General features: G+C 37.9%; 1 protein-coding gene across 3 annotated transcripts; it reads right to left on the bottom strand.

Annotated features, from left to right (window-relative positions):
- Positions 1-207: 207 nt before the first annotated feature.
- LOC141479880 (P protein-like) lies at positions 208-27,909 on the bottom strand. 3 transcript variants are annotated; one of them, XM_074184043.1, is made up of 14 exons: positions 27,468-27,868; positions 24,351-24,511; positions 23,371-23,555; positions 20,641-20,907; positions 19,976-20,179; positions 19,783-19,898; positions 17,033-17,171; positions 16,777-16,912; positions 12,685-12,920; positions 10,231-10,324; positions 10,028-10,170; positions 7,416-7,674; positions 502-595; positions 208-362 (listed from the first exon to the last, which is right to left on the bottom strand). In XM_074184043.1, the coding sequence occupies exons 2-14, from the start codon at positions 24,412-24,414 to the stop codon at positions 278-280; spliced, it is 2,022 nt and encodes a 673-aa protein (XP_074040144.1). In that variant the 5' UTR covers positions 24,415-24,511; positions 27,468-27,868; the 3' UTR covers positions 208-277. The 3 variants fall into 3 exon arrangements, with proteins under 3 accessions (XP_074040144.1, XP_074040145.1, XP_074040146.1); XM_074184044.1 differs by lacking the exon at positions 24,351-24,511 and having other exon boundaries at positions 27,468-27,884; XM_074184045.1 differs by lacking the exons at positions 10,028-10,170; positions 10,231-10,324 and having other exon boundaries at positions 27,468-27,909.

Genomic DNA, 27,909 nt, shown 5'->3' with positions numbered 1-27,909 from the left:
TTTATAAAAGTAGTTATTTTGAAAGGGCCTTTTTTCCAGTTTGTGTCTCAAAGTTACTGATTTGTAGGTATGCTACTCACATCTTTTGAAGAGTTTATTTTGAAATTAATTGCTTTCTTTGGAAGATACCCACATTTTTGTGTATTCCTTCCTTCCTTTTACAAAAATAGTATAGTTGTTCACGTCAAAGGAATAATTTATGTAGTCTCGTCTTGTAGGATATTTTATTTTTCAAATAAAAAACGGAAGTAGATACATTATAAGATTAAAATACAACTTAGTGCCAACTGAAAACTACATGACACAGTATTAAGTATATAGTTATTACTATGGTACTGGTTAACATCACTGGAAACCCAACCCTGAAATCAAGTTAAGTTAAAAAGCAAATTTATGTGACGTTGAAGGCGACAAGCTAATCAGTGTCTCAACATAATGAAAAAAAATTGTATTCTCATTGTTTTCGAAAAGTGATTCATTTAGTTTTTGTTTCATACTCACTTCAAAAACTGCATAAAGCTAAACCTATGCCCGTGTTGTTCCGCAAGTCCGGCACATACAATGTTTGAAGAGGATGCAATTAGTGTTCCATTTCCTGAAACAACCATAGCAAATTGCAAGGTAAGGTCCTGTATCCACAATTAAAACTCTTTTTTTTTCAGTTGATATGGACAATGGACAATTTGAATCTCTTTTCTTTAGTCATCATCAACAAAGCAAACATTCAAGTTACATTTCGTTGTGATTTTTTCACTGGACAGTTTACCAAACAGCAACATATGTTTTGCTTGGATGGAAGCACAATATCTGCCTTGATTCTCTGTCATTTGTTAGGTTAGGTTAGTATCTCTTGTACTGAGTACATTTCAATAAAATCATTTATTATTATCATTTTTATTAACTTCCTTATACGAACGTTATCATACATAATTCCTTGCTATCAGCGTTCAATAGTACGTTTCACAGACTATCGAATATTGCACTGGCAGAAGATAATTTTCAAACACATTGCTGTCAATAACAGTTGCAAAGTAGATTATTTTATCGACTATTTTTCGGAAAATGCTTATCCAAAAATAATAAGTCAGGGTACCATTGGAAGCAGAACTGAACGTCAATCAAAATGATGGGCCAGTTGATCTCCCTTCCCATTTAAAATTCTAAGGGTAACATCTACCCCTCCTAGGGAGTTGAACCAAGAGGGCTAAAAATAGACTTTGAAAGTGTTGACAAGAAAATCGACCTGTTTTTTTCGATTCCTCATATTGTTCACTGAAAGGAAGATATTAAAGGTGGGAAGTTTCCAAATTGACACCCTGTATATCTATACACCACTGTAGGTGATAACAGACGGTCCCTAATGACTTCATTACCTGAATTATGTTTACCTGTGACAATGTGGGTACGTCAATCTGAAAACCAGCGAGTAGGTAACATCGGCAACGCTTATTTTTATGAATTTCCAAAAAATTGAGTTTCCAATCCTTGCCTGCATAGTGTGAAATTTCCGTATCGTTCTCATTTGGGTTGCATTCCAAAGAATGGTTTTCAAACGTCGAATCATTTTCATCTAATCTGAAAGACCTTTCATGTTTAACATAGCGTTTTGAGAAATTTTGGCCACATTGTCCCACATAAACACAATTACACTCCGGACACTCAAGCTCAAGTCCAGATTTTTCCATCTTGTCCACATTATCTTTGACATTAAAAAAGAAATTAGATAACCTGACATATGACCTGAATGCCCCTTCCACATTATTTTTCCTAACCCGCTATTATCTCTATTCTTTTACTAAAATATGTTAGTTACCCATTTCTTGATTTCGGATTGTTTGATCTGGGGGTATATTTACATACAAACTAATATACCCCCAGATCATACAATCAGAAATAAATTAATTTGTAACTTTTAAAATATTTTGGTAGAGTTAGCTCTGTTTGAACTGTTCCATTTGATTTTTGAGTATGCCCTGTAGACGTGTTCAGATGTTGATGTTTGTTTAATGAAGCAGTTGTCAATTTTGATAAATGAAAGTCATTACGCAGTTCATTTTTTTCTGTCGATTACGAATGTATTCAACTATATAAAAATAGTTGAACCGTTGCTACAAACAGTTAAACAAGTTAACAAATTAACAAGGTTAACGAGTGGTATAAAAACAAAGGAAGTTTGAATTCTCATTTCTCATGATGACCTCCTACCACGTAGTAACGGCTACATCCATCAATTTTCGAAGATAAAACTTTAGAGTCAGATAGATCAAGAGTATAGAGGAGTTCTAGCCCATAACATCATATTGGCCAAACGGCGGGAATCTTTTTCCAAAGAACAAAAGAACATAGGAGTAGTTTCCTGAATGTGAAGACCAATTTCACATTTTCGAATCATCTTTTGGCAGAGAATGATTAGTTGACTGACGCGACAACTATGACGTTATTACAATGGGAAGAGAAAGGTTATCAATCTTTCAGAATGGTTGGTTTTTCTCCATGTTGAATCTGTTTTCTGATGTGGATAATGGTAATTACTTTATTACATGTTCATTTGATGAGTTAGTGAAATTTTCTATCTTTGATTAGTTTATACCTGAGCTTGGGAATAATTATAAGTCATTATGTACGTAAAATGATTCAAATTGTGATATAAATTACTAATTAGGTGGAATTTAGTCAGTTTGAACACTCCTGAGGAAACTAATGTATAGCTTACCACGTGTTATGGTTTGGTAAACTGTCCAATGAAAACTCCACACTAAAATGTCTCTTGACATGGATGCATTTTCTTCAATTAACGCCCAATTCCGTCAAATATCAAAATAATTCATTTAAGTATACAAATATAGTTCATTTCATAGTCCAGAAAAATGTTTTGTACCCCCACCGAAACAAGTTTTTATATACCTACGCCCTTGCTATTTATATCAATGCATAACAAAAAAAATTAGAATATTTCAAAAATAAACGTAAAGCTGTTGTATTTCATCAGTTCCGACTTCCATTGTCTAATATAATATAAATTAAATTGATAACACTGAAAAAATCAAAAAAGATTAACCGAAAATAACAATTTTATTTAAACAAAAAAAAAAGAAATCACAAAGAAATAACAACCAAAAAAAATTTAAATTGAAATATTAATAAAAATTAATAAAAGCTGAAAATTAAAAATTATTATTAATGAAAATGAAAAATTAAAATTAAAAGGTTTCAAACCAAGTTATGTCATGACTAAATCCCTGTCTCTTTAGTCTAGCTGGGTTAACGTCTATTAGAACTTTAGGTTTCAGCGACAGAGACGGGTCTCTGTCGATTTCTTAGAGCTTGTGGCCATGTTTGTAGAAGTCTCCGTTCTTCTACTTTTCTTTTTTTTTCTGTCGTGCAGACATAGGTTCTTTCAGTTTCTCTTTTTCAGTTTTTTCCGGCAAGCATGGCTTGCAGGACTGGGAATTTCGTTAGAATTTCCTGCAGCTGTCCTAGGGCCGTTGGGAGACCTTCGGGAGAGCTGTGGGAATTCTCCGTTGCGGATACGGCTCTCGCGTATCAGATTCCGTCTCTGACTACGTTTTGCCTGGCTGTCCTCGGGTTTGTGGGCTGCCGTCTGTCGTTTGGCACATCTGTGGCCGTTTTTTTTGTTTTCTGGGCGTTCTGGGCACCCGGAGAAACTGGCTGGATGCTCGCCTTTGCAGTTGAAACACCGCGTGGGCGAGTTTTTTTGTCTTTTACACTCATTTGTTAAGTGTCTTCCGGCACACTTTACGCAAGCAGGAACTGCTTGACATTTCCGATGTGTGTCCGAACTTCCGACACCTAAAACACTGTCCTACTCTATTTCTTGGACGTTGCGTTTCTGCACTTACGCAGACATTTTGTAGTTCTTTCACTCGCTTGGCTTCTACGAACCAAGACTAACACAAATGGAATCGGCTTTCTATTTGACTTGCTCATCCGAGCAATGGAAATAACTTCAAAACCTTTTTCTTGTAGTTCGGTCTTTATGTCCTCAGTTTCCAAGGATTCTGGAACTCCCCGGAAAACGACTCTTAGAGGCTTATCGGCATGTACCGAGTAAGTATGATACGGGATTTTTTCGTGGTCTAAGATTTTCGTTAGTTTTCTGAATTTATCTATGGTGTTTAGATGAACTTTGATCCCATCGTTTTATTTATCGCCCGCGAGATGGAAATGTTCTGCGCGGAGGCGATCGAATTAAATTCTTTCCATTTTTCCTTCGCCCGTATTGTTATTGGCGGAGGTTTTGTGGTCTTTTGTTTTAATTGTTCTTGTCGAGTTCCCGTGGCATCCTCGACCTTATTTTCCCCGTCTAATTCATCCTTTCGGGTTTATTGTCATCTTTTGTTTGGGGATTAACCTTCTGGGCTACCTACTTATCCTTTTGTTTAGGCCCTTCCGGCTCGCCCGTGTTTTGTGACGTATCGGGTGTGACGTCAGCGGCTTTGCTTTCACTATTCCGTTCAGGTAAGGAATTTTTACTCTTTTTCTTTTTTGGCTGTTGTACCGGGCTTATTGTTTTTTCCACAGAGGGCTCAGACGTGGCCGCTCGTTTTTGGGGTATACTTTCTTCTATGATTTCTTCTTCCTCTGAAGGTATGCTGTCGAAATCCGGATCATCTATATCGTTTTCGTAGCTTGGCAAAGCTTCGAAAAGCTGGTAATATTTTGGCATGCGATTCTGCTTGTTACCTTCCATGACTTTCACAAAATATTTATATGACTTCGCCAGCTCTAAGCCCAAATCTGAAACGGGTCCTGGTGTTATACTTGGACCCAATCCTTCGTATTTTTTCCGATGCGTAACATATAGAAACCTCTGATCAAACGAAAAACGACCAACTCCCGCCAAACGGTCATCTCCCGATCAAACCAATGAATCGGAGAGAGAGATGAGGTGATAGGTGAAAGCACTCGAATGTCCTATAAATAGTCGTATCTCGGAAAAATGTGTCCAGTTATCACCCGAAGACGATTGTAGATACTAACAATCGAAACGTCGTGACATAACTTGGTTTGGAATCCTTTAATTTTCATTTTTCTTAGTAATAATTTTTAATTTTCAGCTTTTATTAATATTTCAGTTTTTATTTTTTTGGTGGTTGTTTGCTTTTATGTTATTTCTTTCTGATTTCAGTTTTTTTGTTCAAAGAATTTGTTATTTTCGGTTAATCTTTTTAATATTTTTTCAGGAATTTCAAATCAATTCATATTATATTAGACAATAGAAGTCTGAACTGATGAAATACACCACGAAACATTGTCAACCACCTTCAAACAAACGTAAATCTGTTATTGGGTACGTCAATGCATAATTTCAATACCTAATAATCAAATGTAGCAGTAAACTGTAAACACTCAACTGCGCAGGAAACAACATTTTTATCAGGCAAATTGAAAGTTAATGTAAAATTCAAAATAATCAAAAGTTGTTTATAGAAAAAACTGAATACTCGTCGTTGACAGACAAAGAGGATGATTTTCCCCGCGGCTGGTGCCCCAGTTGGAATATCCAAAAATCATTTCTAACTGCACATTTACAACATGGAAAGAATCCACATATAAAATTTCAACCTTCAAAAATACAGCGGTACGGAGAAATAGTGATGAAATGGGGGGATCCGCAGTGGGGATCCCCAGTTGAAATATTGAAAAATCATTCCTTATGGCACATCTACAACATGAAACGAACATACATACAAAATTCCAGCTTCCAAAAATCTAGCACAGAGAAACAATGATAAAAAGAGAAACAATGATAAAACAATGAAAACAATGAGAGACAATGAAAAAGCAGTACGGCTGTAGAACGCACCTCTTTTATCCCCAGTAGGGGCTCCCAATTGGAATATTTGAAAATCCTAAATACCAAAAATTAGCTTCCTAGGACTTACCAATATGGAAAAATAAAGATGAATGAGTGTTAAGTAAGTGATTTTATAGGTTATAGATTTTACAAAAAGTATTTCGTCTATATTATATAACTGTTGACACATTGACCAAAAGTCACCCATAAATAATGTCTCGTGATCATGTTGCCAGTTGAAAGGTTATCAAAGAAGAACAATCAATTCCTAAGGGTCGAACCGGATGATTATTCATGGTCATCCCTAAAAGAAACAATCTCAGGTGTACTGCAGGGAAGTATTTTAGGACGCTTGATGTTTTCAGTGTTTATTTTTGATTACCCCACTTTCTTATAACATTGTCAAGTACATCTATACGCAGATGAAATACAGTTATATTTGTCTTCTCATAACACCGATACAGAAAGTTGCGTGGCCAATATAAACACAAATTCGCACAAAACATTCCTATACTCGGAGAATCATGGACTGAAAATCAATCCAAATAAAACTTTGGCCTCATGCATAGGGTCTCATAGACAAATAGTAGAAACTCAGTGTAACTTTAGGCTCACTCTCGATAACGCAGACATTGACTGGGTAGACAGTGCTAACAATCTTGGGGTAACCATAGATAGCTCTTTGTCTTTCCATGAACATGTGACAAACATTTTCAAAGTATCATTCTTCAAACTCAAATCGCTATATAAATTCATGTATCAGTTATCAGAAGAAATGAAACTCAGGTTAGTTAAAACTCTTATTTACCACCATATCGAGTATTGTTGTTCTTTGTATTACAATTTTTGCCACAATATAACAAGCAGAAGTTACAACGTATACAAAATGCTCGCACGCGATTCGTATGCTGTATACCATATGGTGAACATTTCACACCATTTTTGTTATAATGAAGGAGCTGAATATGCGATACAGAGTCCAAAAATTGATAAACATTTTTCTGTTCAAGTTGCTTCAAATTAAAACACCTAGTTATTGATATAGTTTTTTAAGCAGGCATTCTGACATACATATGATCAATTTGAGAATTAACTCATTCAACACACCTAGGCACCGTACTTCCAAATTTCAAGGATGTTTTTCTTATATAGCCCCTTCTTATCTGAATGAAATTTTATCTCTCTTAAATCATAATATCCATCAATTTAAGAAATAAATAAAACCACAGGTGCTTACCATTCAGTGCCAATTTAAAATTCAATGTATGGTAGTTCAATGAAATCGTTAAATTAACCAAAATAATGTTAAGAATATCAAGAGTTATCAGCAACTGTATGCTCTATTATTTTTTCTCTTCTATATCATTGTTATGATAGTAAATAAGTATTTTTATAATTATTTTCTTACACTCACTGTATAATTTTTGGGAGGGGTGGGAGATAGTCTTTGGGCTAACCCTTTTCCTTTTATATATAAATGTATTTTTTATGCATAATAATAAATGATATTATTATTATTATTCAAATGTGTAAAATCTATCGAGTTCATGTTATCCTACGCAAAAAACCTTTTGATAAACGTGAAACATATCTATACCTCCAAAACAAGCACCGAAAGATAGAGCCCATACCAAAGGCTGAAGTGGCAAACCCAACTCCTTGTTTTCTGATAGGTTGATGGCTATTTTGACCATCATGGTCGTGAGTGGTAGATTATCCACAAAAGAGGATGTTGAAGCGGAGATCCACAAAATCAATATTATAGCTGCTGCTAATCTGGAGTCGGGACTCACTGATGTGATTAAGGATTCAGTTTGTTTCCCAATCCAGCCTATCAACCCTAGGCGAGTGAGAGCCTGAAAAAAAAGGTTAATGAATCGACATATCGAAAGTTTCAATCACTATCGTTATCATAGAAGTTGCAAGAAAACAACAACATAAACAATATCAAGTCAAAGTTCAAAGTTGAGCTTTGCCATTCATTGAGACTATGGACTTATAATTATAGAAACGTAAACAATGAAACATAGACAAATATATCAACTTAATTGTTTGATATTACATTTTGGAATTAACTAGATTATTGTTCATCCCTTGATAACGCCAAATCAGTCAACAAAACACACATTGGGAAGATTATTGCAGTTCTGAAGTATCGAGCAGTTTCCAGTCCTTCTTTTCCTTCCTCCAAATCAATTTGATTCCTACCAGTTCCATACGATCAAAAATATTCCAGAACTAAATCTCCAAATCCACTATAAGAAAGCCTATTATTCATTCATTCACTCATTCATTCACTCACTCATTCATCTATTCAGTTTGTGATGGGTCAGTCTCAACCGATGAAAAAAATTAAAAATTATCAATATCAAAAAATGAAAAATGAAAATGAAAAGATTTCAAAGCAAGTTATGTCGTTTTGAACGTTATGAACGTTTTGAAGAAATAAGAAGAGAGACCTTGGAAGAGGATCATGGACCAATCTTTGCCAAGATTGAAAGCACGTGCTTGAAGATCCGACAAGACATGGAGAATACCCACAACAGGAAGTGGGGAAAGTTAGTAAGGAAACAATCCCCAAATGCAGAACAAGAACAGGCCAACTATGAAGCCGCCAACGTCATCAACATGAGTTCCCGCCCGCTCACGGACATAGAGAAATCTTTGTTGAGGAAAGGTCTAAACTTCGCCATTGCACCAACATCTTTGCCCACTTTGGAAATAACAACTGCAGTAAAATTCACCAGTGCCCTTATTGATCAGATCGAGGCAGAAGGATTCAGATGGAAAATCAGAGAACAGCTAGATCGAGAACTAGTTCCAACTTTTAACATCAGCAATGAAGAACGAAGAGCTCTGAACGGACTACGGAGAGACAACTCCATCAAGATCTTACCTGCAGATAAGGGAAACGCTACTGTTGTGATCAATATTGATCTCTACGAACAGAAGATCAAAGAGGTGCTTCAGAAAGGAAAATACACGAAGATCGTAAGAGACTCTACTGCATCAATTGAAAGGAAGTTGTACCAGACTTTGAAACAACACGAAGTCTATTTTACGGAAAAAGAGGGAGCATTGCTAACAACGCAGCACAGTAAGCCCCCTCACTTGTATGTACTACCCAAAATCCACAAAAAGGATGCTCCGCTCAGACCGATCATTAACTCCAGAGATTCAGCCACTCAGAAATTGTCCAGATTTTCACTACCAATAATTAAATCACTGCAAGGTAAAACATATCATCTTTTGTGAAAAATTCAAGGCATTTCGTTGAATCAACTGATAAGTTTCGACCTGGAAAGCCTCTACACCAACGTTCCGGTCGAAGAAGCACTTCAAACAAACCTAACGATACAAGTAATTATGGAATTACTAGGATGCTGTGTACGAAACTGCTACTTTCAACTGAAGGACGAATTCTTTACGCAAGATGAGGGACTGCCAATGGAATCGCCACTTTCACCTGTTATAGCCAATTCATAAATTGGGTTTTTTTGAAACTCTGGCCATTGAAGAAGCTCACAAGAAGCCCCGAGTCTGGTTGAGATACATAGACGACACCTTCATAATATGGAACGGCCTGATGACTTCGACATTTGCGGAACTAGCCAAAAGTCACACCCATGCTCAATCCTTAAATAGATGGGATGGAATCAAAGGATGCAGTCTTGCCAGAATGACCCTGGGCGACCCTGGAAATGTGGCGCCAAAAAAAAAACTGACAATGACCAAGAAAAACCGTCGCTTGACAGTAATATTTCTGACTGACCACTGTCAACTAAGAAAACACCTTCATAATATGGGGCTAGTGTACACACCTCTATGCAATGTGTGAACAGGAAGATGAAAATGTCTTGTTTTGTCTTGGCGTGCACCTGCCGTTATAAAGGAGATGTCCCCTAGTGACCTGTCCACCTTCCTGGAAAGGGCAGGATGTACGATGACCTAGAAGGACAACTCTTCGGGAGGATATACAATGGGTCACACGTGGCCTCAGTGCTGTGGGCCTGTACTCACCTTCCCTGCTCTACAGACACAGATAGAACACTAACACGACACAGTAGAATAAATATTTATTGTGCTACAAAACCACAAGACATTAAAATATACAAACCTCTTTAAACAACCTAGATAAATCATATTTCGAGTGTACAAATTTCATTCGTTTCATCTATTAGTGACATTTCTGGCATTAATTTCACTCACCTCCATCATGATAAACAGTGATGCAAAAAAAATCAGAGTTGACCACTCAACTCTGGCAAGTACGGCTTCTAGGTCATGACTATCGTAAAGAAGAAGAAGTAGTAATGCGCCCAAAAACGCGGTCCATCCTAAACCCAGTTTACCTACAAACGAATTTTACTGATGTGATTGGAAAGTGAAATATTCATTTCATGGCCACTCACTCAGTGCCGGAATGCTATTCAGGAAAAACACGCAGATAACTATGAATAAAGTCACTCCAGACTTTACCAATAAACTCTTGTTACGGATGGGATACTGAAAGAAAAACAATATTGGTTTAGAAAACCCCTCTTAGTGAAAATCAAAATAAATATCAGTACGTTTTGATATGAATTTGAGAAATTTCTTCTACATTTGAGTTTCTCATCACATAAATAAGTTAATTATGATTCAAGTTCAATTTTTTTTAATAAACACCCAAGTTTCTTTTCAGAATGTTCATATTAAAAATTTTTTTTATACACGAGTAAATTTATGTAGTTTCAACAAATCTTGGAATACAGAACGAAAAAATCAGTTGAAATCAACTGAATTTCAAGTTCTCGGAAGGTCGCTGGTGTAAAGGGAGTCCAGCGTGAGAGAGAATGTTCTGTCTTTCAGGAAGGACCCAATCCACCGGATCAGGCCCCGAGGCAGGTCAAACGCGATTAGTTTATGCAGAAGGCCTTCGTAACATACATGATCACAAGCCTTCGAGATGTCTAATAAAACGACATGGACTTTTCGATTCTGATTCAGTTCCGCGATGGTTTTTTCGACCAGTCTCAGAGCCTGTAACTCAGTGGAGTGTTCTCTCCTGAAGCCGACCTGTTCGTCAGGCAGAACATTTCGGTCCTCTACTTCTTCGTTGAGTCTTTACAGAACGACTCTTTCAGCCAGCTTAGCTGCCGATGAGAGCAGACTAATCGGGCGATAGTTCTGCGGGAACAGCTGGTTTTGACCCTGTTTTGGGATCATGACGACGATCGCATGCTTCTACCATCTGGGGCACTGTTTATGATATGTAGAAGGATTTCGACACAGTTGTCCGGGAGTCTTTTCAAAAATGTATTAGTTATTGAATCGACCCCCGGAGCTTTCTTGGCCTTTGCGGCCCTGATGTAACCCTTCAGCTCTCCCACAGAAGCCGGACGGATGTTATCGTCATCATCCTCCCTGAGGATACGGTGTACCCGATCTTCCAACAGCATATCGCGGTCGATGTCGTCATTGTCGTCAACGTTAAAATAAAACTGACGTCTCATCGTGTCGGCAAAGGCCAACGCTTTGTCGGCGGGGGAGTAGCACACTTCCCGCTTTCCACAGAAACCGGACGGATGTTATCGTCGTCATCCTCCCTGAGGATGCGGTGTACCCGAACTTCTAACAGCATATCGCGGTCGATGTCGTCATTATCGTCAACGTTAAGTTGAAACTGACGTTTCATCGTGTCGGCAATGGCCAACGCTTTGTCGGAGGGGGAGTAGCACACTCCCCGCTCTCCGTGAATGGGTGAGGGAGCAGTCTTCTTCCCTCTGAGGGCGACTCGCCAAAGCTCGTCCTTCCCAGGCTCTAGGGATTCCAAGAGCTCCTCCCACCCTTCGTTTCGGTGATCATCGATGGCCTGTTCAACTTGGTTGGCCATCCTGCTTGCCGCAATTTCGTCTACTGGAAAAAGGGTTCGCCCCTCTTTTCTCTCTCCACTTCACCGGTTTAGCGTTAGTTGACCGTTTGACGGGAGTTGACCGGTTTCCACATGTTGCGTATTTCTACGTTAGCGTGACTGAATGCGTCATTGGACATAACATATGCAGCGTCTTTGAACTTCTTCTTAAATCAGTGATCCTTCCAGACATGCTCTGCTATTCCCGATTTGCTGGTTTCTCCTCGCTGTGTGTTTTTCTTGTGCTCGGCAATGCGGACTTTTAATGGCCTCTCAGTTTTACCGGTATAGAATTTTCCGCACTCACAGGGTATCCGGTAAATGCAATTCTTGGAATCTTAGTCCGCGTTTGGTGGCCTGCTATGGGTTGCTACGGATGGTGTTTCCGGATCTGACGCAGATTCTGATGTACTCTGACCCAATTATTCTTATCCTTTTCGGCAATCCTTTGACGTAGGGTTGTACAAGCAGTGGTTATGATGGTGACAGTTAGGAGGGAGTTCGTTTTCCGCTCTTGATTACCGATTTCCGTATGTTGCGTATCTCTACGCTAGCTTGGCTGAATGTGTCTTTTGATAACATGATGTTTGTCACCACTCTCAAACAAACTTATGAAAGTTACTATGTATGCAATGAACTATACTCCTTGATTACCTCTAACAAGACTTGGTTCTTTGTATAAAGAATTTCTCTTGGGACCTGTAATTGGATCTTATGATACTTGATAAGTTCGTTTCAATGTTTGTCTCTTTCTCTCGGGGTTGGGTATTTTCGTTGGAAACCATGGAGAATATTATTGCCTCTTGCTCATAACAGGTGAAGGAGAAAAAGAAAAATATTGTCTAGCATCAAGAACGGTAAGGAGTATTCACTGGTTAAAAATAATGGCGATTGGGAAAGAGACTGTGAACGAGTATCTTCAACAAATAGTTCAATTGAATTGTGTTTCAGAAAATGAGCTCATGGAGTATACCTGTTTCTCTAAATCTTCAATCGTGGTCGAATTCTTACTTGCATCTACTGCCTCTCCGATAATATCGAGTTGACTATCTATATGACTACTGATATTGCTTTCGGTATGTCTTCGAAGCCTCAGTTGAAGCTGTTGTGTTTGTTTCAATAGGGTGTCTTTAACAATATCTTCGTCTTTGCTGTACCTGCTTACAGAAGCCGCTGTTCTTTCCCAAACAGCGAGTTCGGCCTTAAGATCTGAAGAAGAAGAGATAAAAGAAGATGAGTTATACTTAAAAATTGTAACACACAATATTTCAATATCTATCAACATGAAGTTTTTGAGTACAATATAATGATTTTGTACAGTTTTGAACAATATATTTTTCTACCCTCTTTTCATTTGAATGTAAGTTACAAAATTGAACTGCATATCTCATAATCTGTTCCAAAATGTTAAAAAATCAATCCCATATTTGAAAAACCAATCACTAGCTTCATTCAGATAGTTTTTCTCTCCCCACTTTTCCATTGAATCATCAAAACTAATATTTTTTCATGACAAAACACAAACATAAGAGCGGTACCTGTGCGAAAGTAACGATTCTCGTTGGATTTAAATCGATGGAAATTAAATTAAATTGGGAAAACGTTCTCACGAAGTAATCCAAGTAAAAGAGTTCTTGAACAGCGATATTCGAGGTGTACTGAGTTGAATCTCAAAGTAATGAGCAGCCACAGTCCGTCTCGTATTTCTGATATGTACCACTGTTGGTGGAATCAAATGTGCCAATTAAACACCTCCCGTGAAAGTATCTATGAAAGAGAGAAAGTATCTATGTTCGTGTCAGGCTGGTGACTCTTTTCTGGAAGGAATTCAGCAGCTTCAGAGTATGCTTAGGGGTGGAGCTCCATACATGTGAACAATAAATAAAGCATCAAAAGTTGCTAGGGTTGCTAGAGAAACAGTGTTCCAAGCTTTTGGGAAGCAGCCTTCGCAATTTCGTCGACATGATTGTGCCAAGACATCTCTGTATCTGTAGAGTAGGGAGGGTGAGTGTAAACCCACAGCACTTAGGCCACATGTGACCCATTGTACATCCTCCCGAGGAGTTGTCCTCCTAGGTCATCGTCCATCCTGTCCTTTCCAGGAAGGTGGACAGGTCACTAGGAGAAATCTCCTTTATATGGTCTGGCATATGCCAAGACTCGCCGAACACACACTCTCTTATTGACGATAACCCAGCCCCATATTATGGAGGTGTTTCCTCAGTTGACAGTGGCCATTCAGAAATCCTACTGTTAGGCGTAGATTTTTCCTGGTCATAGTCAGATATTTCTTCGGTGCCAGCTTCCCAGAGTCGCCCAAAGTGATCCTGGCAAGATTACATCCTTTGATTCCATCCCAACTCTTTAAGGATTGAACATGGCTGTAATATTTGACTAGTTCCGCAATTGTCGAAGTCATCAGGCTGTAGGTGCCACTGGGTCATTAAATTCTCAGTCCAACCGCTTCCTTAGCTAAAGAGTCGACAATGCGATCACCTTTACTCCTGTCGTGACCCAACTCAGGATAATGTTATTATCTACCGAGGCTTTGGCTAAATCTTGGTGACACTCTAATACTAGCCCTGAGGTTATACGTTGTCTGTTCAAGGCTAATAGGGCTTGTCTGCTGTCAGTACATATTGTTATGTTTTTGCCAGAAATTCCTTTCTTGGTTATTTCTCTTGTGGCGATTGAGATACCAGCCAGTCCTATTTGGACCACGCTGGTATTTCTTCCCATTCCCCACTTAATCCTTAGGCTTAGTGATCTGGAGTACACTCCACATCCTGAGCCTTCTTTGTTTTTTGAGCCGTCTGTATAAATCCGTATTGCATTTGTAGCATCTGACTCTGACTCTGTGCCAAGACATATTGGTGTCCATTTCAACCCCCAACAAACGTATCGAAGCAGAAAGCGGAATTGTCTGTCCTGACATTATTATATCCGTTTTATAGACATTTATCTTTCTGGAGGAAACCGATGCCTGGGTTTTCGTGGCATTGAATTTGAACTTGGTTACTTTCACCACCACAATTCTAAATCACCTCTAGGTCCTCATTGAGATATGCAACCTCCTTCTGCCGGTTAAGATGTACATCCGCAACCGATGTCCTGGAATCCAAATGTAATGACGAAACAAGTGTGCTGTCGACAGCAAAACTATATATTGGATTATTGGTTTTTTCTGATAAGTCGTTGATAATCAATAAAAAAGGGTTGGGGACATTATAGCTCCCTGGGGAACACCAGCGTTGATGGTAAAATTATTCGGGAGATATCCATCGACTGCTAGTTGCAGGAAACGTTTTTTGCAGGGAGCTGGAGAGCCGAACACAAAAATGATCCTACAAGCCATAGCATGAGGGTTGGCCAGCAAACCATGTTTCTCGACTGCGTTATTCCAAATTTATCACTTCAAGTACTGATTTTTCTATAACTTTTTTATTTTAAAACACAACGATTCGAAATTGCGAAACATCGATAGCAACAAACTACAAAGCATTCAGGCCTGAATAGCATAATCATCATTATAATCAGAAAAACTAGCTGAAATTGAAGCATAGTATTTTGAATTTCACAGAGATACTGGAGGTATTCTTCCGGATGCATAGTAGATTTTTTAGTTCGGAGTCTAACATTATTTTTGAATGGCATACTTGGTTTAATCATATTCGTATCCTGACATAGTTCAAACACCCCGTGGGTTGGCCTATCTATCGGGCGCGTCTCCAGGTGGCGGATAGGGGAACGGCCAGGAGACTGGCCTACGGACGGGCTCGCCTGGTCAGTGGCAGATATAAGTAGGGTGAAGGGAACTAAAACTCCTCGAAAGCCTTTGCAAAACATGCCACCATGGACCAGCCTACCCAAACTAAGGTGTAATGAATCGTGCCGACAGCTGAATGGCCGCAGGGTGATATGTGGTTACGAACGATCCCTTTAGGGCACTTTGCGAAACCTCATTGTAATCAGCCTACCTCTGGTAATGCGGGGCTCTGCCAGAGGTGGCAAACTCTTTCCTTGCTACTCGTGAGAACACACATGAATGAAACAAACACAAAAACAGGAACAACAAAAACTAATCCCAAGGCTGGACAGAAGTGCTCACCTCAACCTAAGGGGGTGGCTGAGGATGAACAGAAATGTTCACCCTAATCTACCGCTTGGAATGAGGCTGGATATAGCAGATCACTTCGTGATGTAATACAAAGGCCAAGGCGTAAGCGCATTCACGGCACCGAGTCCAAAAAAAGAAAGGGAGCGAAGGAAGCAGGAGTGGCAGCAACTCCACCTACTCCACCTCCAACAGCAAGGGCACTTCCTGCGTCGGGCGCCAAGAGCTCCGCCTTGAATAAAGGCAAGGAACCGGCTGTCCCTGCAGGAAAGCTCCCCTACTTGTGAACCTACACGGAGAGAACCCCAAGACGGTTGAAGAAGCCGCGCAACGACAGTAATGTCGCTACACCTTCCAAAACCTTCGTGGAAGCCACCGTGAGTACATCTCAAGTGCCAAAGAGAGTGTATGTTCGGCGAGTCTTGGCCTACACCTGCTAATATAAAGGAGATCTCTCCTAGTGACCTGTTCACCTTCCTGAAAAGGACAGGATGGACGATGACCTAGGAGGACAACTCCTCGGGGAGATGTACAATGGGTCACATGTGGCCTAAGTGCTGTGGGTCTACACTCAACCTCCCTACTCAACAGATACAGATAGTTCAAGCACCTCAAGTACAAATATCATTGTATTTCAGAAAACCTACACATTACAAATCGCATTTAATGGTGAACTAACTCAAGTGTTCTTCAAGGACACTTGAGTTCAGCAGTGCAATCATGATTCACTTAGCAACACTAATGAGATCTATGGTGGGTCGAAACAGCGCTGTCCGCTATATCACGAATATTTGGTTTCTGGGCTCCTGTTTCAACCACTCTGCAGTTTGACTTACAGTGAAGATTTTCCGAAATAATTCCATCAGTTACATACCAGATTCTTCATGATTTTGAAAATTTTCATCTTGAACAAAATCTACTGATATAGAACAACTACTTACAATTTCTTACCTTTCAGTTCTGTAGGTTCATCGTAAGCATAGTACTTTTTATCTCTATATAAGATGCGAATTTGAATATAAACAACAACGAGGACAAGCAAAGCTCCTGCACCCATATGAATTGTAAATATACCAAAATTGACCCCCTGAAAGAAAGTAATGGAATATTTCTGAAACTTTCACATTTGCTGCAAATCATAAGGATTTGTTCAGGAAATAATGATAAACTTCTACTAATGTTCGAACTTATTCCATCAGCTACTTACTGATTGTACAACTTTTTGGTTATTTGCGATGATGACATTAGGAGGATCTCCTATTGGGGTTATTGCTCCTCCTATGTTGGCAAAGATCAGTGTATACATCAATATTTGTCGTGGATTCACTTTCATCACTTCGCATAATCTGAAAATATGTTTTTGATCAGTAAATTATTTCCCGGACTGATCAGTGTTTTGACTAACTTTAAAGAGCTGCTGAACCTCTAATTCGACAAGATAAATTAATGAACGAAAGAATAAAGAAATATATAAGAAACCAGATTCGCCTTTGATTACTTTTCATTTGTTCAACAATTCAAAGAAAAAGTTGCCCACTTTGGAGCCCTAAAATGAGCAGTCCAATTTGTTGAACGCTATTTTTACTCCTTTTTTCGTGCAGAAATACTGTTCAAATTCTTTACTGTTCAAAGTGCCCCTGTATGAGTCGAAGATGTCAAAATAGTGAATAGCCTGTTTTATGATGGAAATTCAACAACCTTATGCTATGTTTGGAAGGCGAACCTCACAACGAATATTACAACGATCGTCTAATGTGAACCTTATGAGAGATTAAAACTGTTTTCTAAAAAAGGATTCCATATTTCTGAGAACTCGACTTTACTTCTTACCTATCTGTGACAGGATATGATACACCCTTTCACTCTCTAGTACTGGGAGTAATGTCAGAGAAAAGCATAATCTATGTTACTCTTAAATAACTCTCATACAACACAAAACAGGACCAATGAATTTCCAAATGAATTTAGTTTTTAGCGATTCAAATCCAACGTGAATCGCTACTTTCACACAGGCACCGCTCTTAGAGCGCCCCAGAGATTTTCCTGTAGTGCTTGTGTTTTGTCTTTATAAAAATGCAGTAATTTGAGAACTCTAAGTGATAACCTGATCGTATAGAATGAAAGTATACGAATCATATTTCGATGAACTGAATTTCCATATATTACTGGAGTTTTTCCCAACACCAAACCGTTATTTTAACACTTCGACACGTGTTTCGATCACCAAGTGATCATCTTCAAGAAGAAAATCAAATTTCCTCTTGAAGAAAAACGTGTCGAGATGTTAAAATAACGATTCGGTGTTGGGAAAAACCTCCAGTAATATTCATTACCACACCAAAGATTCCAAACAGTGCATCACAAGGGCATGAACTTTCCTAGTCTAAGATATTGGTTACGAAAGGCCTGATAGACAAGAATAGATTGACCCAATAATGAACATAAAAATACCCAGTAGCAACGCCAAATATCTGCTCTGAACCCAATACTGAAGACAAGAATACCCAGAACAGCCAGCGTCAACGCCGAATACTCGTATCTGCTTTGAAGCAGCTACATGGGAACCAAAATCTTTTGAACGTCACCAGATCGGGAAATAAGTCAATAAGAAACCAAAAGAATATAAACTGGGAAAATATACCAATGGGAACACAAAGAAAACTTGTATAGATAGGTCCTTAGAGATAAGAACTGATGAACTTTGTTTACACAAGTATTTCAATCGGTGCTACATGGAATTCTCATATATTGACCTACCACTGATGTACATTCACAACAAATAATAAATAAATATCTATCTGGCTATCAATACTTCGAATTGACTGATTGTAATTGAAGTATTCCTTGTACATAAAAAACCAAATAAAAATTCGGCTATAGTGAAAAATCAAACCGGGGACAAGCTCAAGTTACTTTCCACAAAATATTTTCAATGGATTTAGAAACAATGAAGAAGAGAGAAATGAAACTTTCTATGTTTTTTACCACTTTTATTTGTAACTAACGTTACTGCAGTTTTGTCTTATACGGACATTTTCAAACTAACAATGGTTCATTATATTAGCCATTCTATAGCACCCCTGTAAGTACTAATTGAGGTACTTGGCTTGATTGAGTACCTGAATTTACAGTTTACAATGCTGATGTGCCAATTTGAAAACCGGCTAGTAAACTAAATCGATTTGATCATTTAAGAGGTTGCACCCGCAATATTTATGCTTGTGAATTTCCAAGGATTCTAAATAATTGAGTTTGTAACCCTTTCTTGCATAGTGCAAAATTTCCGTATCGTTTAGATTCGGGAACTTGTGGTTACATGCCAAGGAATGGTTTGAAAACGTCGAATCTTTTTTTCCTAGTCTGAAGGACCTTTCATGTTCAGCATACCGTTTTTGGAAATTTCTGCCACATTGTCCCACATAAACACTGTAACACTCCGGACACTTAAGCTTATACACTCCAGATTTCTCCAACTTGTCGACCGTATCTTTGGCATTGAAAAGGAAATGAGATAACCTGGCATGTGGTCTGAATGCCACTTCCACATTGTTTTTTCTGAAGAAACCCGCAATTATCTCTGTTCTTTTTCCAAAATATGTTAGCGTTACCCATTTCTTGATTTCCGGTTGTTTGACCTGAGGGTATATTAATCAGTAAGTGAATTTACGGCTTTGTTTTCTGACTAACTTCTGGATAGTATCTGCTTTGAAACCATTATTATGACCTATCTGTGTAATTATATCAATTTCCCTAGCTAGATTGTTAGCAGACGAAGGCAGTGAGAATGCTCTGTGCAACACTGAATTGTAGGCTGCTAATTTATGACTATCCGGATGGAACAAACGGCTACATCCATCAATTTATGGATTTAGAAACATTTGAATGTTTCATATGTCGAAATTATGAGGTAAAAATCTCTTTTAGAATGTATCAACATTATACCATTATTATACCTACTTGATGGTGATAGGTGTAATCAAAAGAGCAGTCGTTACATTATCCAGAAAGAAAGAGACTATAGTTGTGAGAAGGCATAACATATTTATCAGTGGCCACAATCTCCCTTTCGCTTTCTGAAAAATAAGTTTCAAATTATTCGATTTTGCCAACTACCCACTTTATTTCTTTGGTTGGAAATAAGAAGTCTTACCTTGTATGCAAAAACGGCAGCATAATCGAATATTCCAGTTTCACTGAATATCGATACTAGAACCATCATAGAAAACAACAACGTCATGGTTTCGATATCTATCCAAGATATTATCACATCCAATGTTGGTCTTTGATCATACGATGCTAAGATTGCTACAGTCAGCGTACTAGCTAACAGGGAGGCAAGGGTTCTATGAATCAACTAGAATATATGAATGATAAAGTTTTGTAGAATGAATTATTTCAAATTACTGACAAAAATTAATAGCAGCATCTATGATACTGAAGACACACTCCACTCAAAATAAATACGAATCTATATTAACGGTAATCAATGATCTACAAATCTGGTAACCGTGGGGGTCATTCCCAGTCTTACTATCTAGTGCTATAGAAAATGTTGGTCTCAATGCTGACGAACAACTAAGATATGTGAAGATGAACACCAGATAAACACCAGATGAGCACCAACATTATCTTCTTCTTCTCCTAGCAGTGAGCTACAAGAAGGGGCAGCCTTGAATGACTATCATAGTCACCAGGTTTATCGACCTTCAATTTCCTGAATAATGAAATCTATTGAACAAAACCATACTGATTGGATTAATTTTGAGCCAGAGGATCCAATTCTACCTATGTAGATGATGCTCGTACAATACTGACCTCAAATATTATAAGAACGTACAACATAATCAAAACCAGAGCTCCATAAATGATACCGTCATTGACGTCAATCGGGTGTAGATTGTATCCCATAGAAACAGGAAAATTCGTATTCAGATTTGTCTTGAACTGGATTCTCAACATTTTGTAAGAAGCGTCGTCTACTTCGAATTCGTTAAGGTCGATTATTTTCAAATGATCTACTTCTGGTACTTGACCGATCATCTTTTCTGGTACTATAGGAACTTTCCACGCCTCAGACACGTTCTGAAACAAATTGGAAATGTTCAAACTTAGCACTATTGAATAAAACTAATGGAAATAAGAGTAATAAGGTATCTTTCGACACGTGTTTCGCTAATCAAGTTAGCATCATCGTTTTGAATCAACTTGAAATTTTTTTGCGTCTTCATTTTGCTTGGCTAACTCTTTCTGTTTATTTCCAAGAAATGACCGATGACCTCTGGATCTACAGCTGGCTCAGTGTGTTTGAAAGCAGAAAGTATTTCGAGCACTGGTTGTTCATTAGTGCCGGCTTTCAGATTGTCTTCAGATTTTGTAGCCACTTTTTTCTATTACTGATTTAGCAGTGAAGATAATCTCTGTTTCGCAATGGTTGGCAAATTTCACAATCAACCTTTGATTTCTATTTATTCAGTATCTTCCACCAATGAACTTCAAACGGTCGGAAAAATACCACGTCTAGCTGGTTTCTCCTCGCTGTGTGTTTCTCTTGAGCTCAGCAGTAAGGACTTTCCATGGCCTCTTAGTCTAACCGATATAGGATTGGCCGCACTCACATGGTATCCAGTAAAGCAATTCTTGGAATCGCAGTCCGCGTTTGGTGGCCTGGTTTTCGTGAGGCTGCTATGGATAGTGTTTCTGGATCTGAAGCAGGTTCAGATGTTGTACTTGGACCCAATTATTCTCATCCTTTACGACAATCCTCTGACGTAAGGAAGGGCTAGCACTGGTTGTAACGGTTTCTTTTTCTTGTGAGGATTCACTAGATTCACCAAAGTCTTGATGATTCCTCTTTTGGTAGGTTGATGATGGTTGGATTTGTGATTCAGATACTGTCCCGTATGAGTAGGTTTTTCAGTGTACAGATGTTTCTCACTCAGTGTTAGTCCTCTTCATCAATACGTCTAAGAATGGCAATTCGTTGTGGATTCCTTCTCCATTGTGAAAGTAATGGAAGGACTTACGTTGTTGATGTACTTCACGAAGGTGTCTAGTTCTGCTATGGTTCCATACTATGAAAGTTTCGTCAACCTATCTCAACCAGACTCGGGGCTTCTTGTGGGCTTTTTCAATGGCCAGAGTTTCGAACTACTCCATATATACGTTGGCTATGACTGGTGAAAGTGGCAATCCCATTGGCAGTCCCTCATCTCGCGTAATAAATTCGTCCTTCAGTTGGAAATAGCAGTTCCGTATACATCTTCCTAGAACGTCCGTAATTACTTCTATAGGTAAGTTTGTTCTATCTTTCAGGTCCTCGTTTACGGATAGCTTTCTCTGTATGATTCAAAGTGCTTCTTCGACAGGAACGTTGGTATGCCTGAAGGCTTTCCACGCCGAAATTGATTGATTTTCTTGCTCCGTGATTTCGATTGCCTCTAGTAATTCGACGAAATGCCTTGAATTCTTCACAGAAGATATTTTTTCCTTGTAGAGGTTGTATATCTGTATTTGTAGAGTAGGGAGGGTGAGTGTAAGCCCACGCACTTAGGCCACATGTGACCCATCAGAGGTTGTATAATTCAAAGTGAAAATCTGGCCTAAAATTTTAGTTTCATAATTAACGTATGGTGGTAAGAGTTCTCCTGCTGCATTACCATACATCATCAGACAAATAGTGCTGTAATGTCATGTTGTAACATGTTGTACATGTTCGAACCAAACTATGCGTTAGAAGTCTTAGACCGCGAAGAGTGGAGAATGAAAGTTATCGCGAGAACATGACTTGGCAGGAACACCTGGTATACAGACGAGTCGAAAACCGAACAGGAGATGGAAGCTGGAATATACTGTGCGGTGAGAAATCTTCATTCATTTCAGTTACTTACTCGGTCAGTATACATCAGTATTCCAGGCTAAAGTGTATGCAACAGCCAGGCTGTGATAAGGGCACTAACACTGGACACTGTTCTGTAAGAGGACATCCGAACAAAATGAGCAGAGGCAGCTGGTGATATTTGATGCGAATGTGGGTATTTCAATTACAAGAGGTTAACAATGTATGTACAACCTAAATTAGTTCCAGGTGAATATGACATACGTCCAGCATGAGACATATACAGACTAGTAAAGGAAACAAGATTGTTGGAATGAGTTTCATGAAAAACATGGGAAAAAACGCAATAATTATTTGAGACTGCAGTGTTTCTCGTAGACTTGGAAGCAATAGGTGAATTAGGCGACCCCCTGGAAGGAAGAACACCAGTGGTCTGTGTTGTTTATGGCTTCCGACTATTTAGTGTCACGTTTTCTTGCAACTTGTTGCGTCATCAACCAAATGAATTTTATCATAATTATATATCAATTATATGCGAAAGCATTTATTTGTGTGGGAAAGTGAAAATGGAAGTGAGCCCTATCAGATATAAGTAGAGACCATTTTTAAAGTTAAGAATCAGTGTACTAAATTTTGTGGAGACGCCAACTTGGTTGGTGAAAACGAGCGTCGAGGATTCAGTTCTACCTTTCATTTTCTGCTATATTTACCTGAATAGACAACACTTCGAACTCCCGAATCTGAATGTACCTGGAAGGTTCTTCTCTGGTAACCATTAGCTGAACCCAAACAGTCATCCATTCTCTTGACATTTCCTCGTAATAAGAAGGAAGTAGTGCTCCTCTCAACATAACTTGGACTTTATTTTCTCTCGGCTCTTCGTATATAACGTGACCTTAAAGTTGAAAACACGATTGAAACATTCTTTAGTCACTTAAAATACGAATGAAAACTTCACAAACGTTGGAAATCATACAGATATTTTTTATGAACTTTCGGTGAGAGAAATTTGACACACTGTGTATTGTCAGGTTCGATTATCCTGATTATCCTTGTACATTATATACAGTATACAATGCTCGGACTGCAACAAATTCTATATCGGACAAACCAAAAAAAAAATGATCCAAACCCAATAACATATAAATCAAACCTCGCCATACAAAACAAACATAACTTTTCCCCACTAGAAAAAACATCAAACTCATAAAACAAGTATGGACATCTGGGAACACCTAAACATCCATAAATTCAAAAATCATAATTCACTTATCTAGGTACAAATACAAATCAAAACACTGCAAGACCTAACATTCAATATAATACACAATAAAATACACATTCCTAGAAACAATGGAACTAGGGAAACTCCAACACAAAGGATATTACCTGATGTAACCCAGATACATGCAAATTTAAAGAGACATCCGGAAGACAGGAGAGGACAAATACCTGCACTAAGACTTTCTAACCGTATAAAAGAACGAACAAGAAGATAAACGTTCAATTTGAGTAGAGCCATGAAGATGATAGTACAGCCTGATATTGAAAGCGCTCGCATATAATAACTAGAAGTTATTAGAGCTTCAAATCCGTTTTGTAAACAAATGTTAATATTGAAATACTGAAAATAAAGGAAAATTAGTTGCATCAATCAAAAAAATGTTTAATATGTAGTCATTTCACTTACTTTTTACCGAATCTTTCGGTATGCTAATTTGGTACATGTTCAAAACTTTTTCGCTATTTTCCATCAAAGCATAACAACTCACCGCCCATATAACAATCAGTATGAAAATTTTGAAACCATTAGCGTAAACTTTCAATTGTACCTTACTTTCCGATTCTTCTCTGGAAAAAATTGATTGTGTATACGTAATCGAGTCAATAAAGAGATACAAGCGATAGAAACAAGATTTGAAGTATACTCCAGGAATAGAAAATCAAAGTATGTATGGAACTCGTAACTGGTCAATTCCTTCCAAACCTTCGCTATTCATTAATGATTTGTGGATTCAAAATTCAGGTTTCAACCATGGTTCAACTTCTCGCCTTTACATTCAACCTCATTTAAAAATCATAATACCGGTTGAGAGAATAGATGAGAATTGGCTTCAAGTCAAATATCAGTATAGTCTGTCCATTCTCAATTGGAACAGCAAAAAAAATAAGATTACAGTCATAAACATTTCTTGTCTGTAGTCCCTAGTCGTCCAGATAGTTAGTAAACGTGCTATCAAACGTAGTTGAGGAATAAAGGTTCGGCTAGCTGGACTGGCTGAATACTGATATTTTTTGTCCGTTTCACAATATTTCTTTATCAGTGCCGTGTGTTCGTGGAGTTAGGTGAGGTAGTGAGTGGTTTTGCAAACCGATTTCTGAAAACTTTTTCTAGAGATCAATTACCCTAACACCAAACTGATATTTTTGCACTCGACGCGCGTTTCGCTAACAAAGTTAGCATTTTCAGGAGAAGCAAATCTAAAGACAAGGGTTAGCTGTTTATATACCTAAAGTTTTTTGGTCCGAGGTGGACTTTGTTTGTTAAATGATGATTATCCTAATTGATTTTTCGGTAATTAACTACCACTACCTGCAAATTAATTTATCAACAATAGATTAAAAAGCGGACAAATTAAATTGCAGGTAGTGGTTCCACAAGTTAATTACCGAAAAATCAATTAGGATAATCATCATTTGACAAAAAAAGTCCACATCGGACCAAAAAACTCTAGGTATATGAACAGCAAACCCTTGTCTTCAGATTCAGTATCAATTTGCTTCTTCTGAAGATGTTAACCTTGTTAACGAAACGCGCGTCGAGTACAAAAATATCAGTTTGGTGTTAGGGTAATTGATCTCTAGAAAAAGATTTCAACTTTTACACCAAAAGTTTCAATCTTATCGTTTAAACCGATTTTTGTAAAAATATTAGTGTTTTTGGGTACTTTATTCAATATGGCTTTCTGGAGACCGTTTGAAACAAATGATAACATTACGTGTGAGGAATCTGTGTCAATCGTCAGGAATCCGGAATTTGAAAATAAGGACTTACAGGTTCAAGTTCAGCGAGTAATTTTAAATATTCATGAATGCTTGAAAAAGGAAAACTGTCACACTTCACAGAATGCTATTGTGAATAGAATATGCGAGTTAACGAAACTATCTCGTTCGACAGTTCTTCGAGTCATTAAAATAGGGGATGTCATTGACCATGCAATGAAACGAAAACAAAGGAATAAAAAATTCGCAAACGTTGATGGTGCTACAAAAGATGTGATTCGGCGAACAATTTATGGTATATACCAAAAAAATTAAGTACCAACCTTGGAAAGGATTTGGTATAAATTACTCGACTATCCTGATTACAATTACAAATCTTCAGAAACTCTACGAGGTGACTTATTGTCTTGTGGTTTCAAATATAAAAAATTGAACAATCGGATGGTCATACTGGAATCGACACGCATTGTTCAACTACAAGAATATTCGTGGCGAATGAAAAGCTACCGAGAATCCAGCAGACATATAATCTACCTCGACGAAACTTGGTTTGACACCCATGATGTCAAATATGGCTGGGTAGACGAAATCAAGTATTGTGCTTTGAACACACCTTCTTCAAGGGGAAAACGTGTTATAACTTTGCATGCCGGGAATGAAAGTGGTTTCGTACCTGACGCTTTGCTTCTGTCGGCCAAAAATATAAAAGATTCGTCTGCTGATTACTACGAAGATACGACTGCGGCTTTATTCGAAACCTGGTTCAGTGAGCAGCTTCTCCCAAATATTCCTCCAAACTCTGTTATTGTTATGGTTAACGCTTCGTATCATTCTTGGTTATTGACTACAATACCAAACAATAACACAAAAAAAGCAGATATTGTTGATTTCATGCGAAATCATGACATGGAAATACCCGAAAAGATTCCAACGAAAAAGGTATCACTGGCGACCATGAAACAACGTAATTTCAAAAAAGAGTATATTATTGATTCGATGTGTGAACCACGTGGTCATATCATCTTACGTTTGCTTCCATACTATTGTGTGTTCAATCCAATTGAAATGGTTTGGGCCAAATGGAAGAAAGCTTGCGGAAATGTAATCAGTCACCGACTTTGAATGTTGTAATGCTTGACAATATAAGACGAGAATGGTGAATGAAGTAGGTAATAGTGATGTGTGGAAGAACTGTGTGGCCCACGTTATAAAACAAGAGAACAAATATTATCTGCAAGGTTCCATAAATCCGATCGTTATTCAACCCGATGATGATTCCACCTCATCCGAATATAGTGAAGAATTTTGATTTTTCTAGCAATTTTGTTGGCCTTTATTATTTTGTAAATATATGTTTGACGAGAATTCGGTGTGATTATTTGTGTTTTTATTGTATTTTAGAGTTTTCGACTCGGAAATCAACTACCTTAAATTTCGAAGTTTTTCATAACTACCCATGGTGGAAAAAGTCAGTTGAGATAACTTTTTCATTGGGTGCTTGCTCAATTGCTATGATTGTAAGAATAAGTAACTGAAAAACTACCACTGAAAAAAATATGTCGACGCCTATGTCGAGGCGGAAATTCCTTATCTGTGCTGTTCCAATTGGTATTGGAAATACTATACCATACTTCAACAAGGATTCCAACCTATCCTACGATACAGTAATGACAATTTTTAAAACTATAAATAGTTGAACAAAAAGATAATACAAAGCTTTTCATCAAAACAAATATAATCGCCAGTGTTACACGTCAATAAATTATAAATTTGTACCTACAATTTTTCCATAATCAATACTCACGTTCGGCTTCCTAAAAATACTGAATGGTTAATATTATTCTCGTCTATCTCTAGTTCATTGATATTCAGAATATGCCTTTTCGGGGTTGGAGCCTCGACCGTTATGATTATTTGAGGGTCATTTGTTATTTCTTCATTCTTGAGGACTTTTTTGGAACTGCGGAAAAAAGATTCAGAAAGGTGTCTATCACATCAGGAAAGTTTTTCAAAATAATAACCAGGAATTCAATACTACATATTAAGTATAACATACTATCCTTTGCTGTTGAAGAGTGAAAAAATTCTAAATCGCGAGTGATTAATGAAACAGAAGATGAAAGAAAAGCTGGGGTCAAAAAGATCTTTATTTCGGGTGACACAGACTTATGGTACTCCCGCATTTGTTCTTTATTTCTTCAGCTACTTTCACGAAATGAGGAATACTCAATATGCACACAAAGAGG

The sequence above is a fragment of the Leptinotarsa decemlineata genome, unplaced genomic scaffold, assembly GCF_025532065.1.
Source record: "Leptinotarsa decemlineata unplaced genomic scaffold, Ldec_3_MD MMD2_tig00026354_RagTag_RagTag, whole genome shotgun sequence".
Taxonomy (NCBI): domain Eukaryota; kingdom Metazoa; phylum Arthropoda; class Insecta; order Coleoptera; family Chrysomelidae; genus Leptinotarsa; species Leptinotarsa decemlineata.
Note: the sequence above shows the minus strand (reverse complement) of the source record. Positions and strands in the feature narration are given on the sequence as shown.

Bases quoted from the DNA above. Each gene is read 5' to 3' on its own strand.
- LOC141479880 (XM_074184043.1), bottom strand. From the start codon at position 24,414: ATGGAAAATAGCGAAAAAGTTTTGAACATGTACCAAATTAGCATACCG. The intron at 17,172-19,782 runs GTAGGTATAATA...ACATATTTTCAG, and splicing joins ATTACACCTATCACCATCAA to ATTATGCGAAGTGATGAAAG. The intron at 363-501 runs GTGAGTATGAAA...ACTTGATTTCAG, and splicing joins AGCTTTATGCAGTTTTTGAA to GGTTGGGTTTCCAGTGATGT.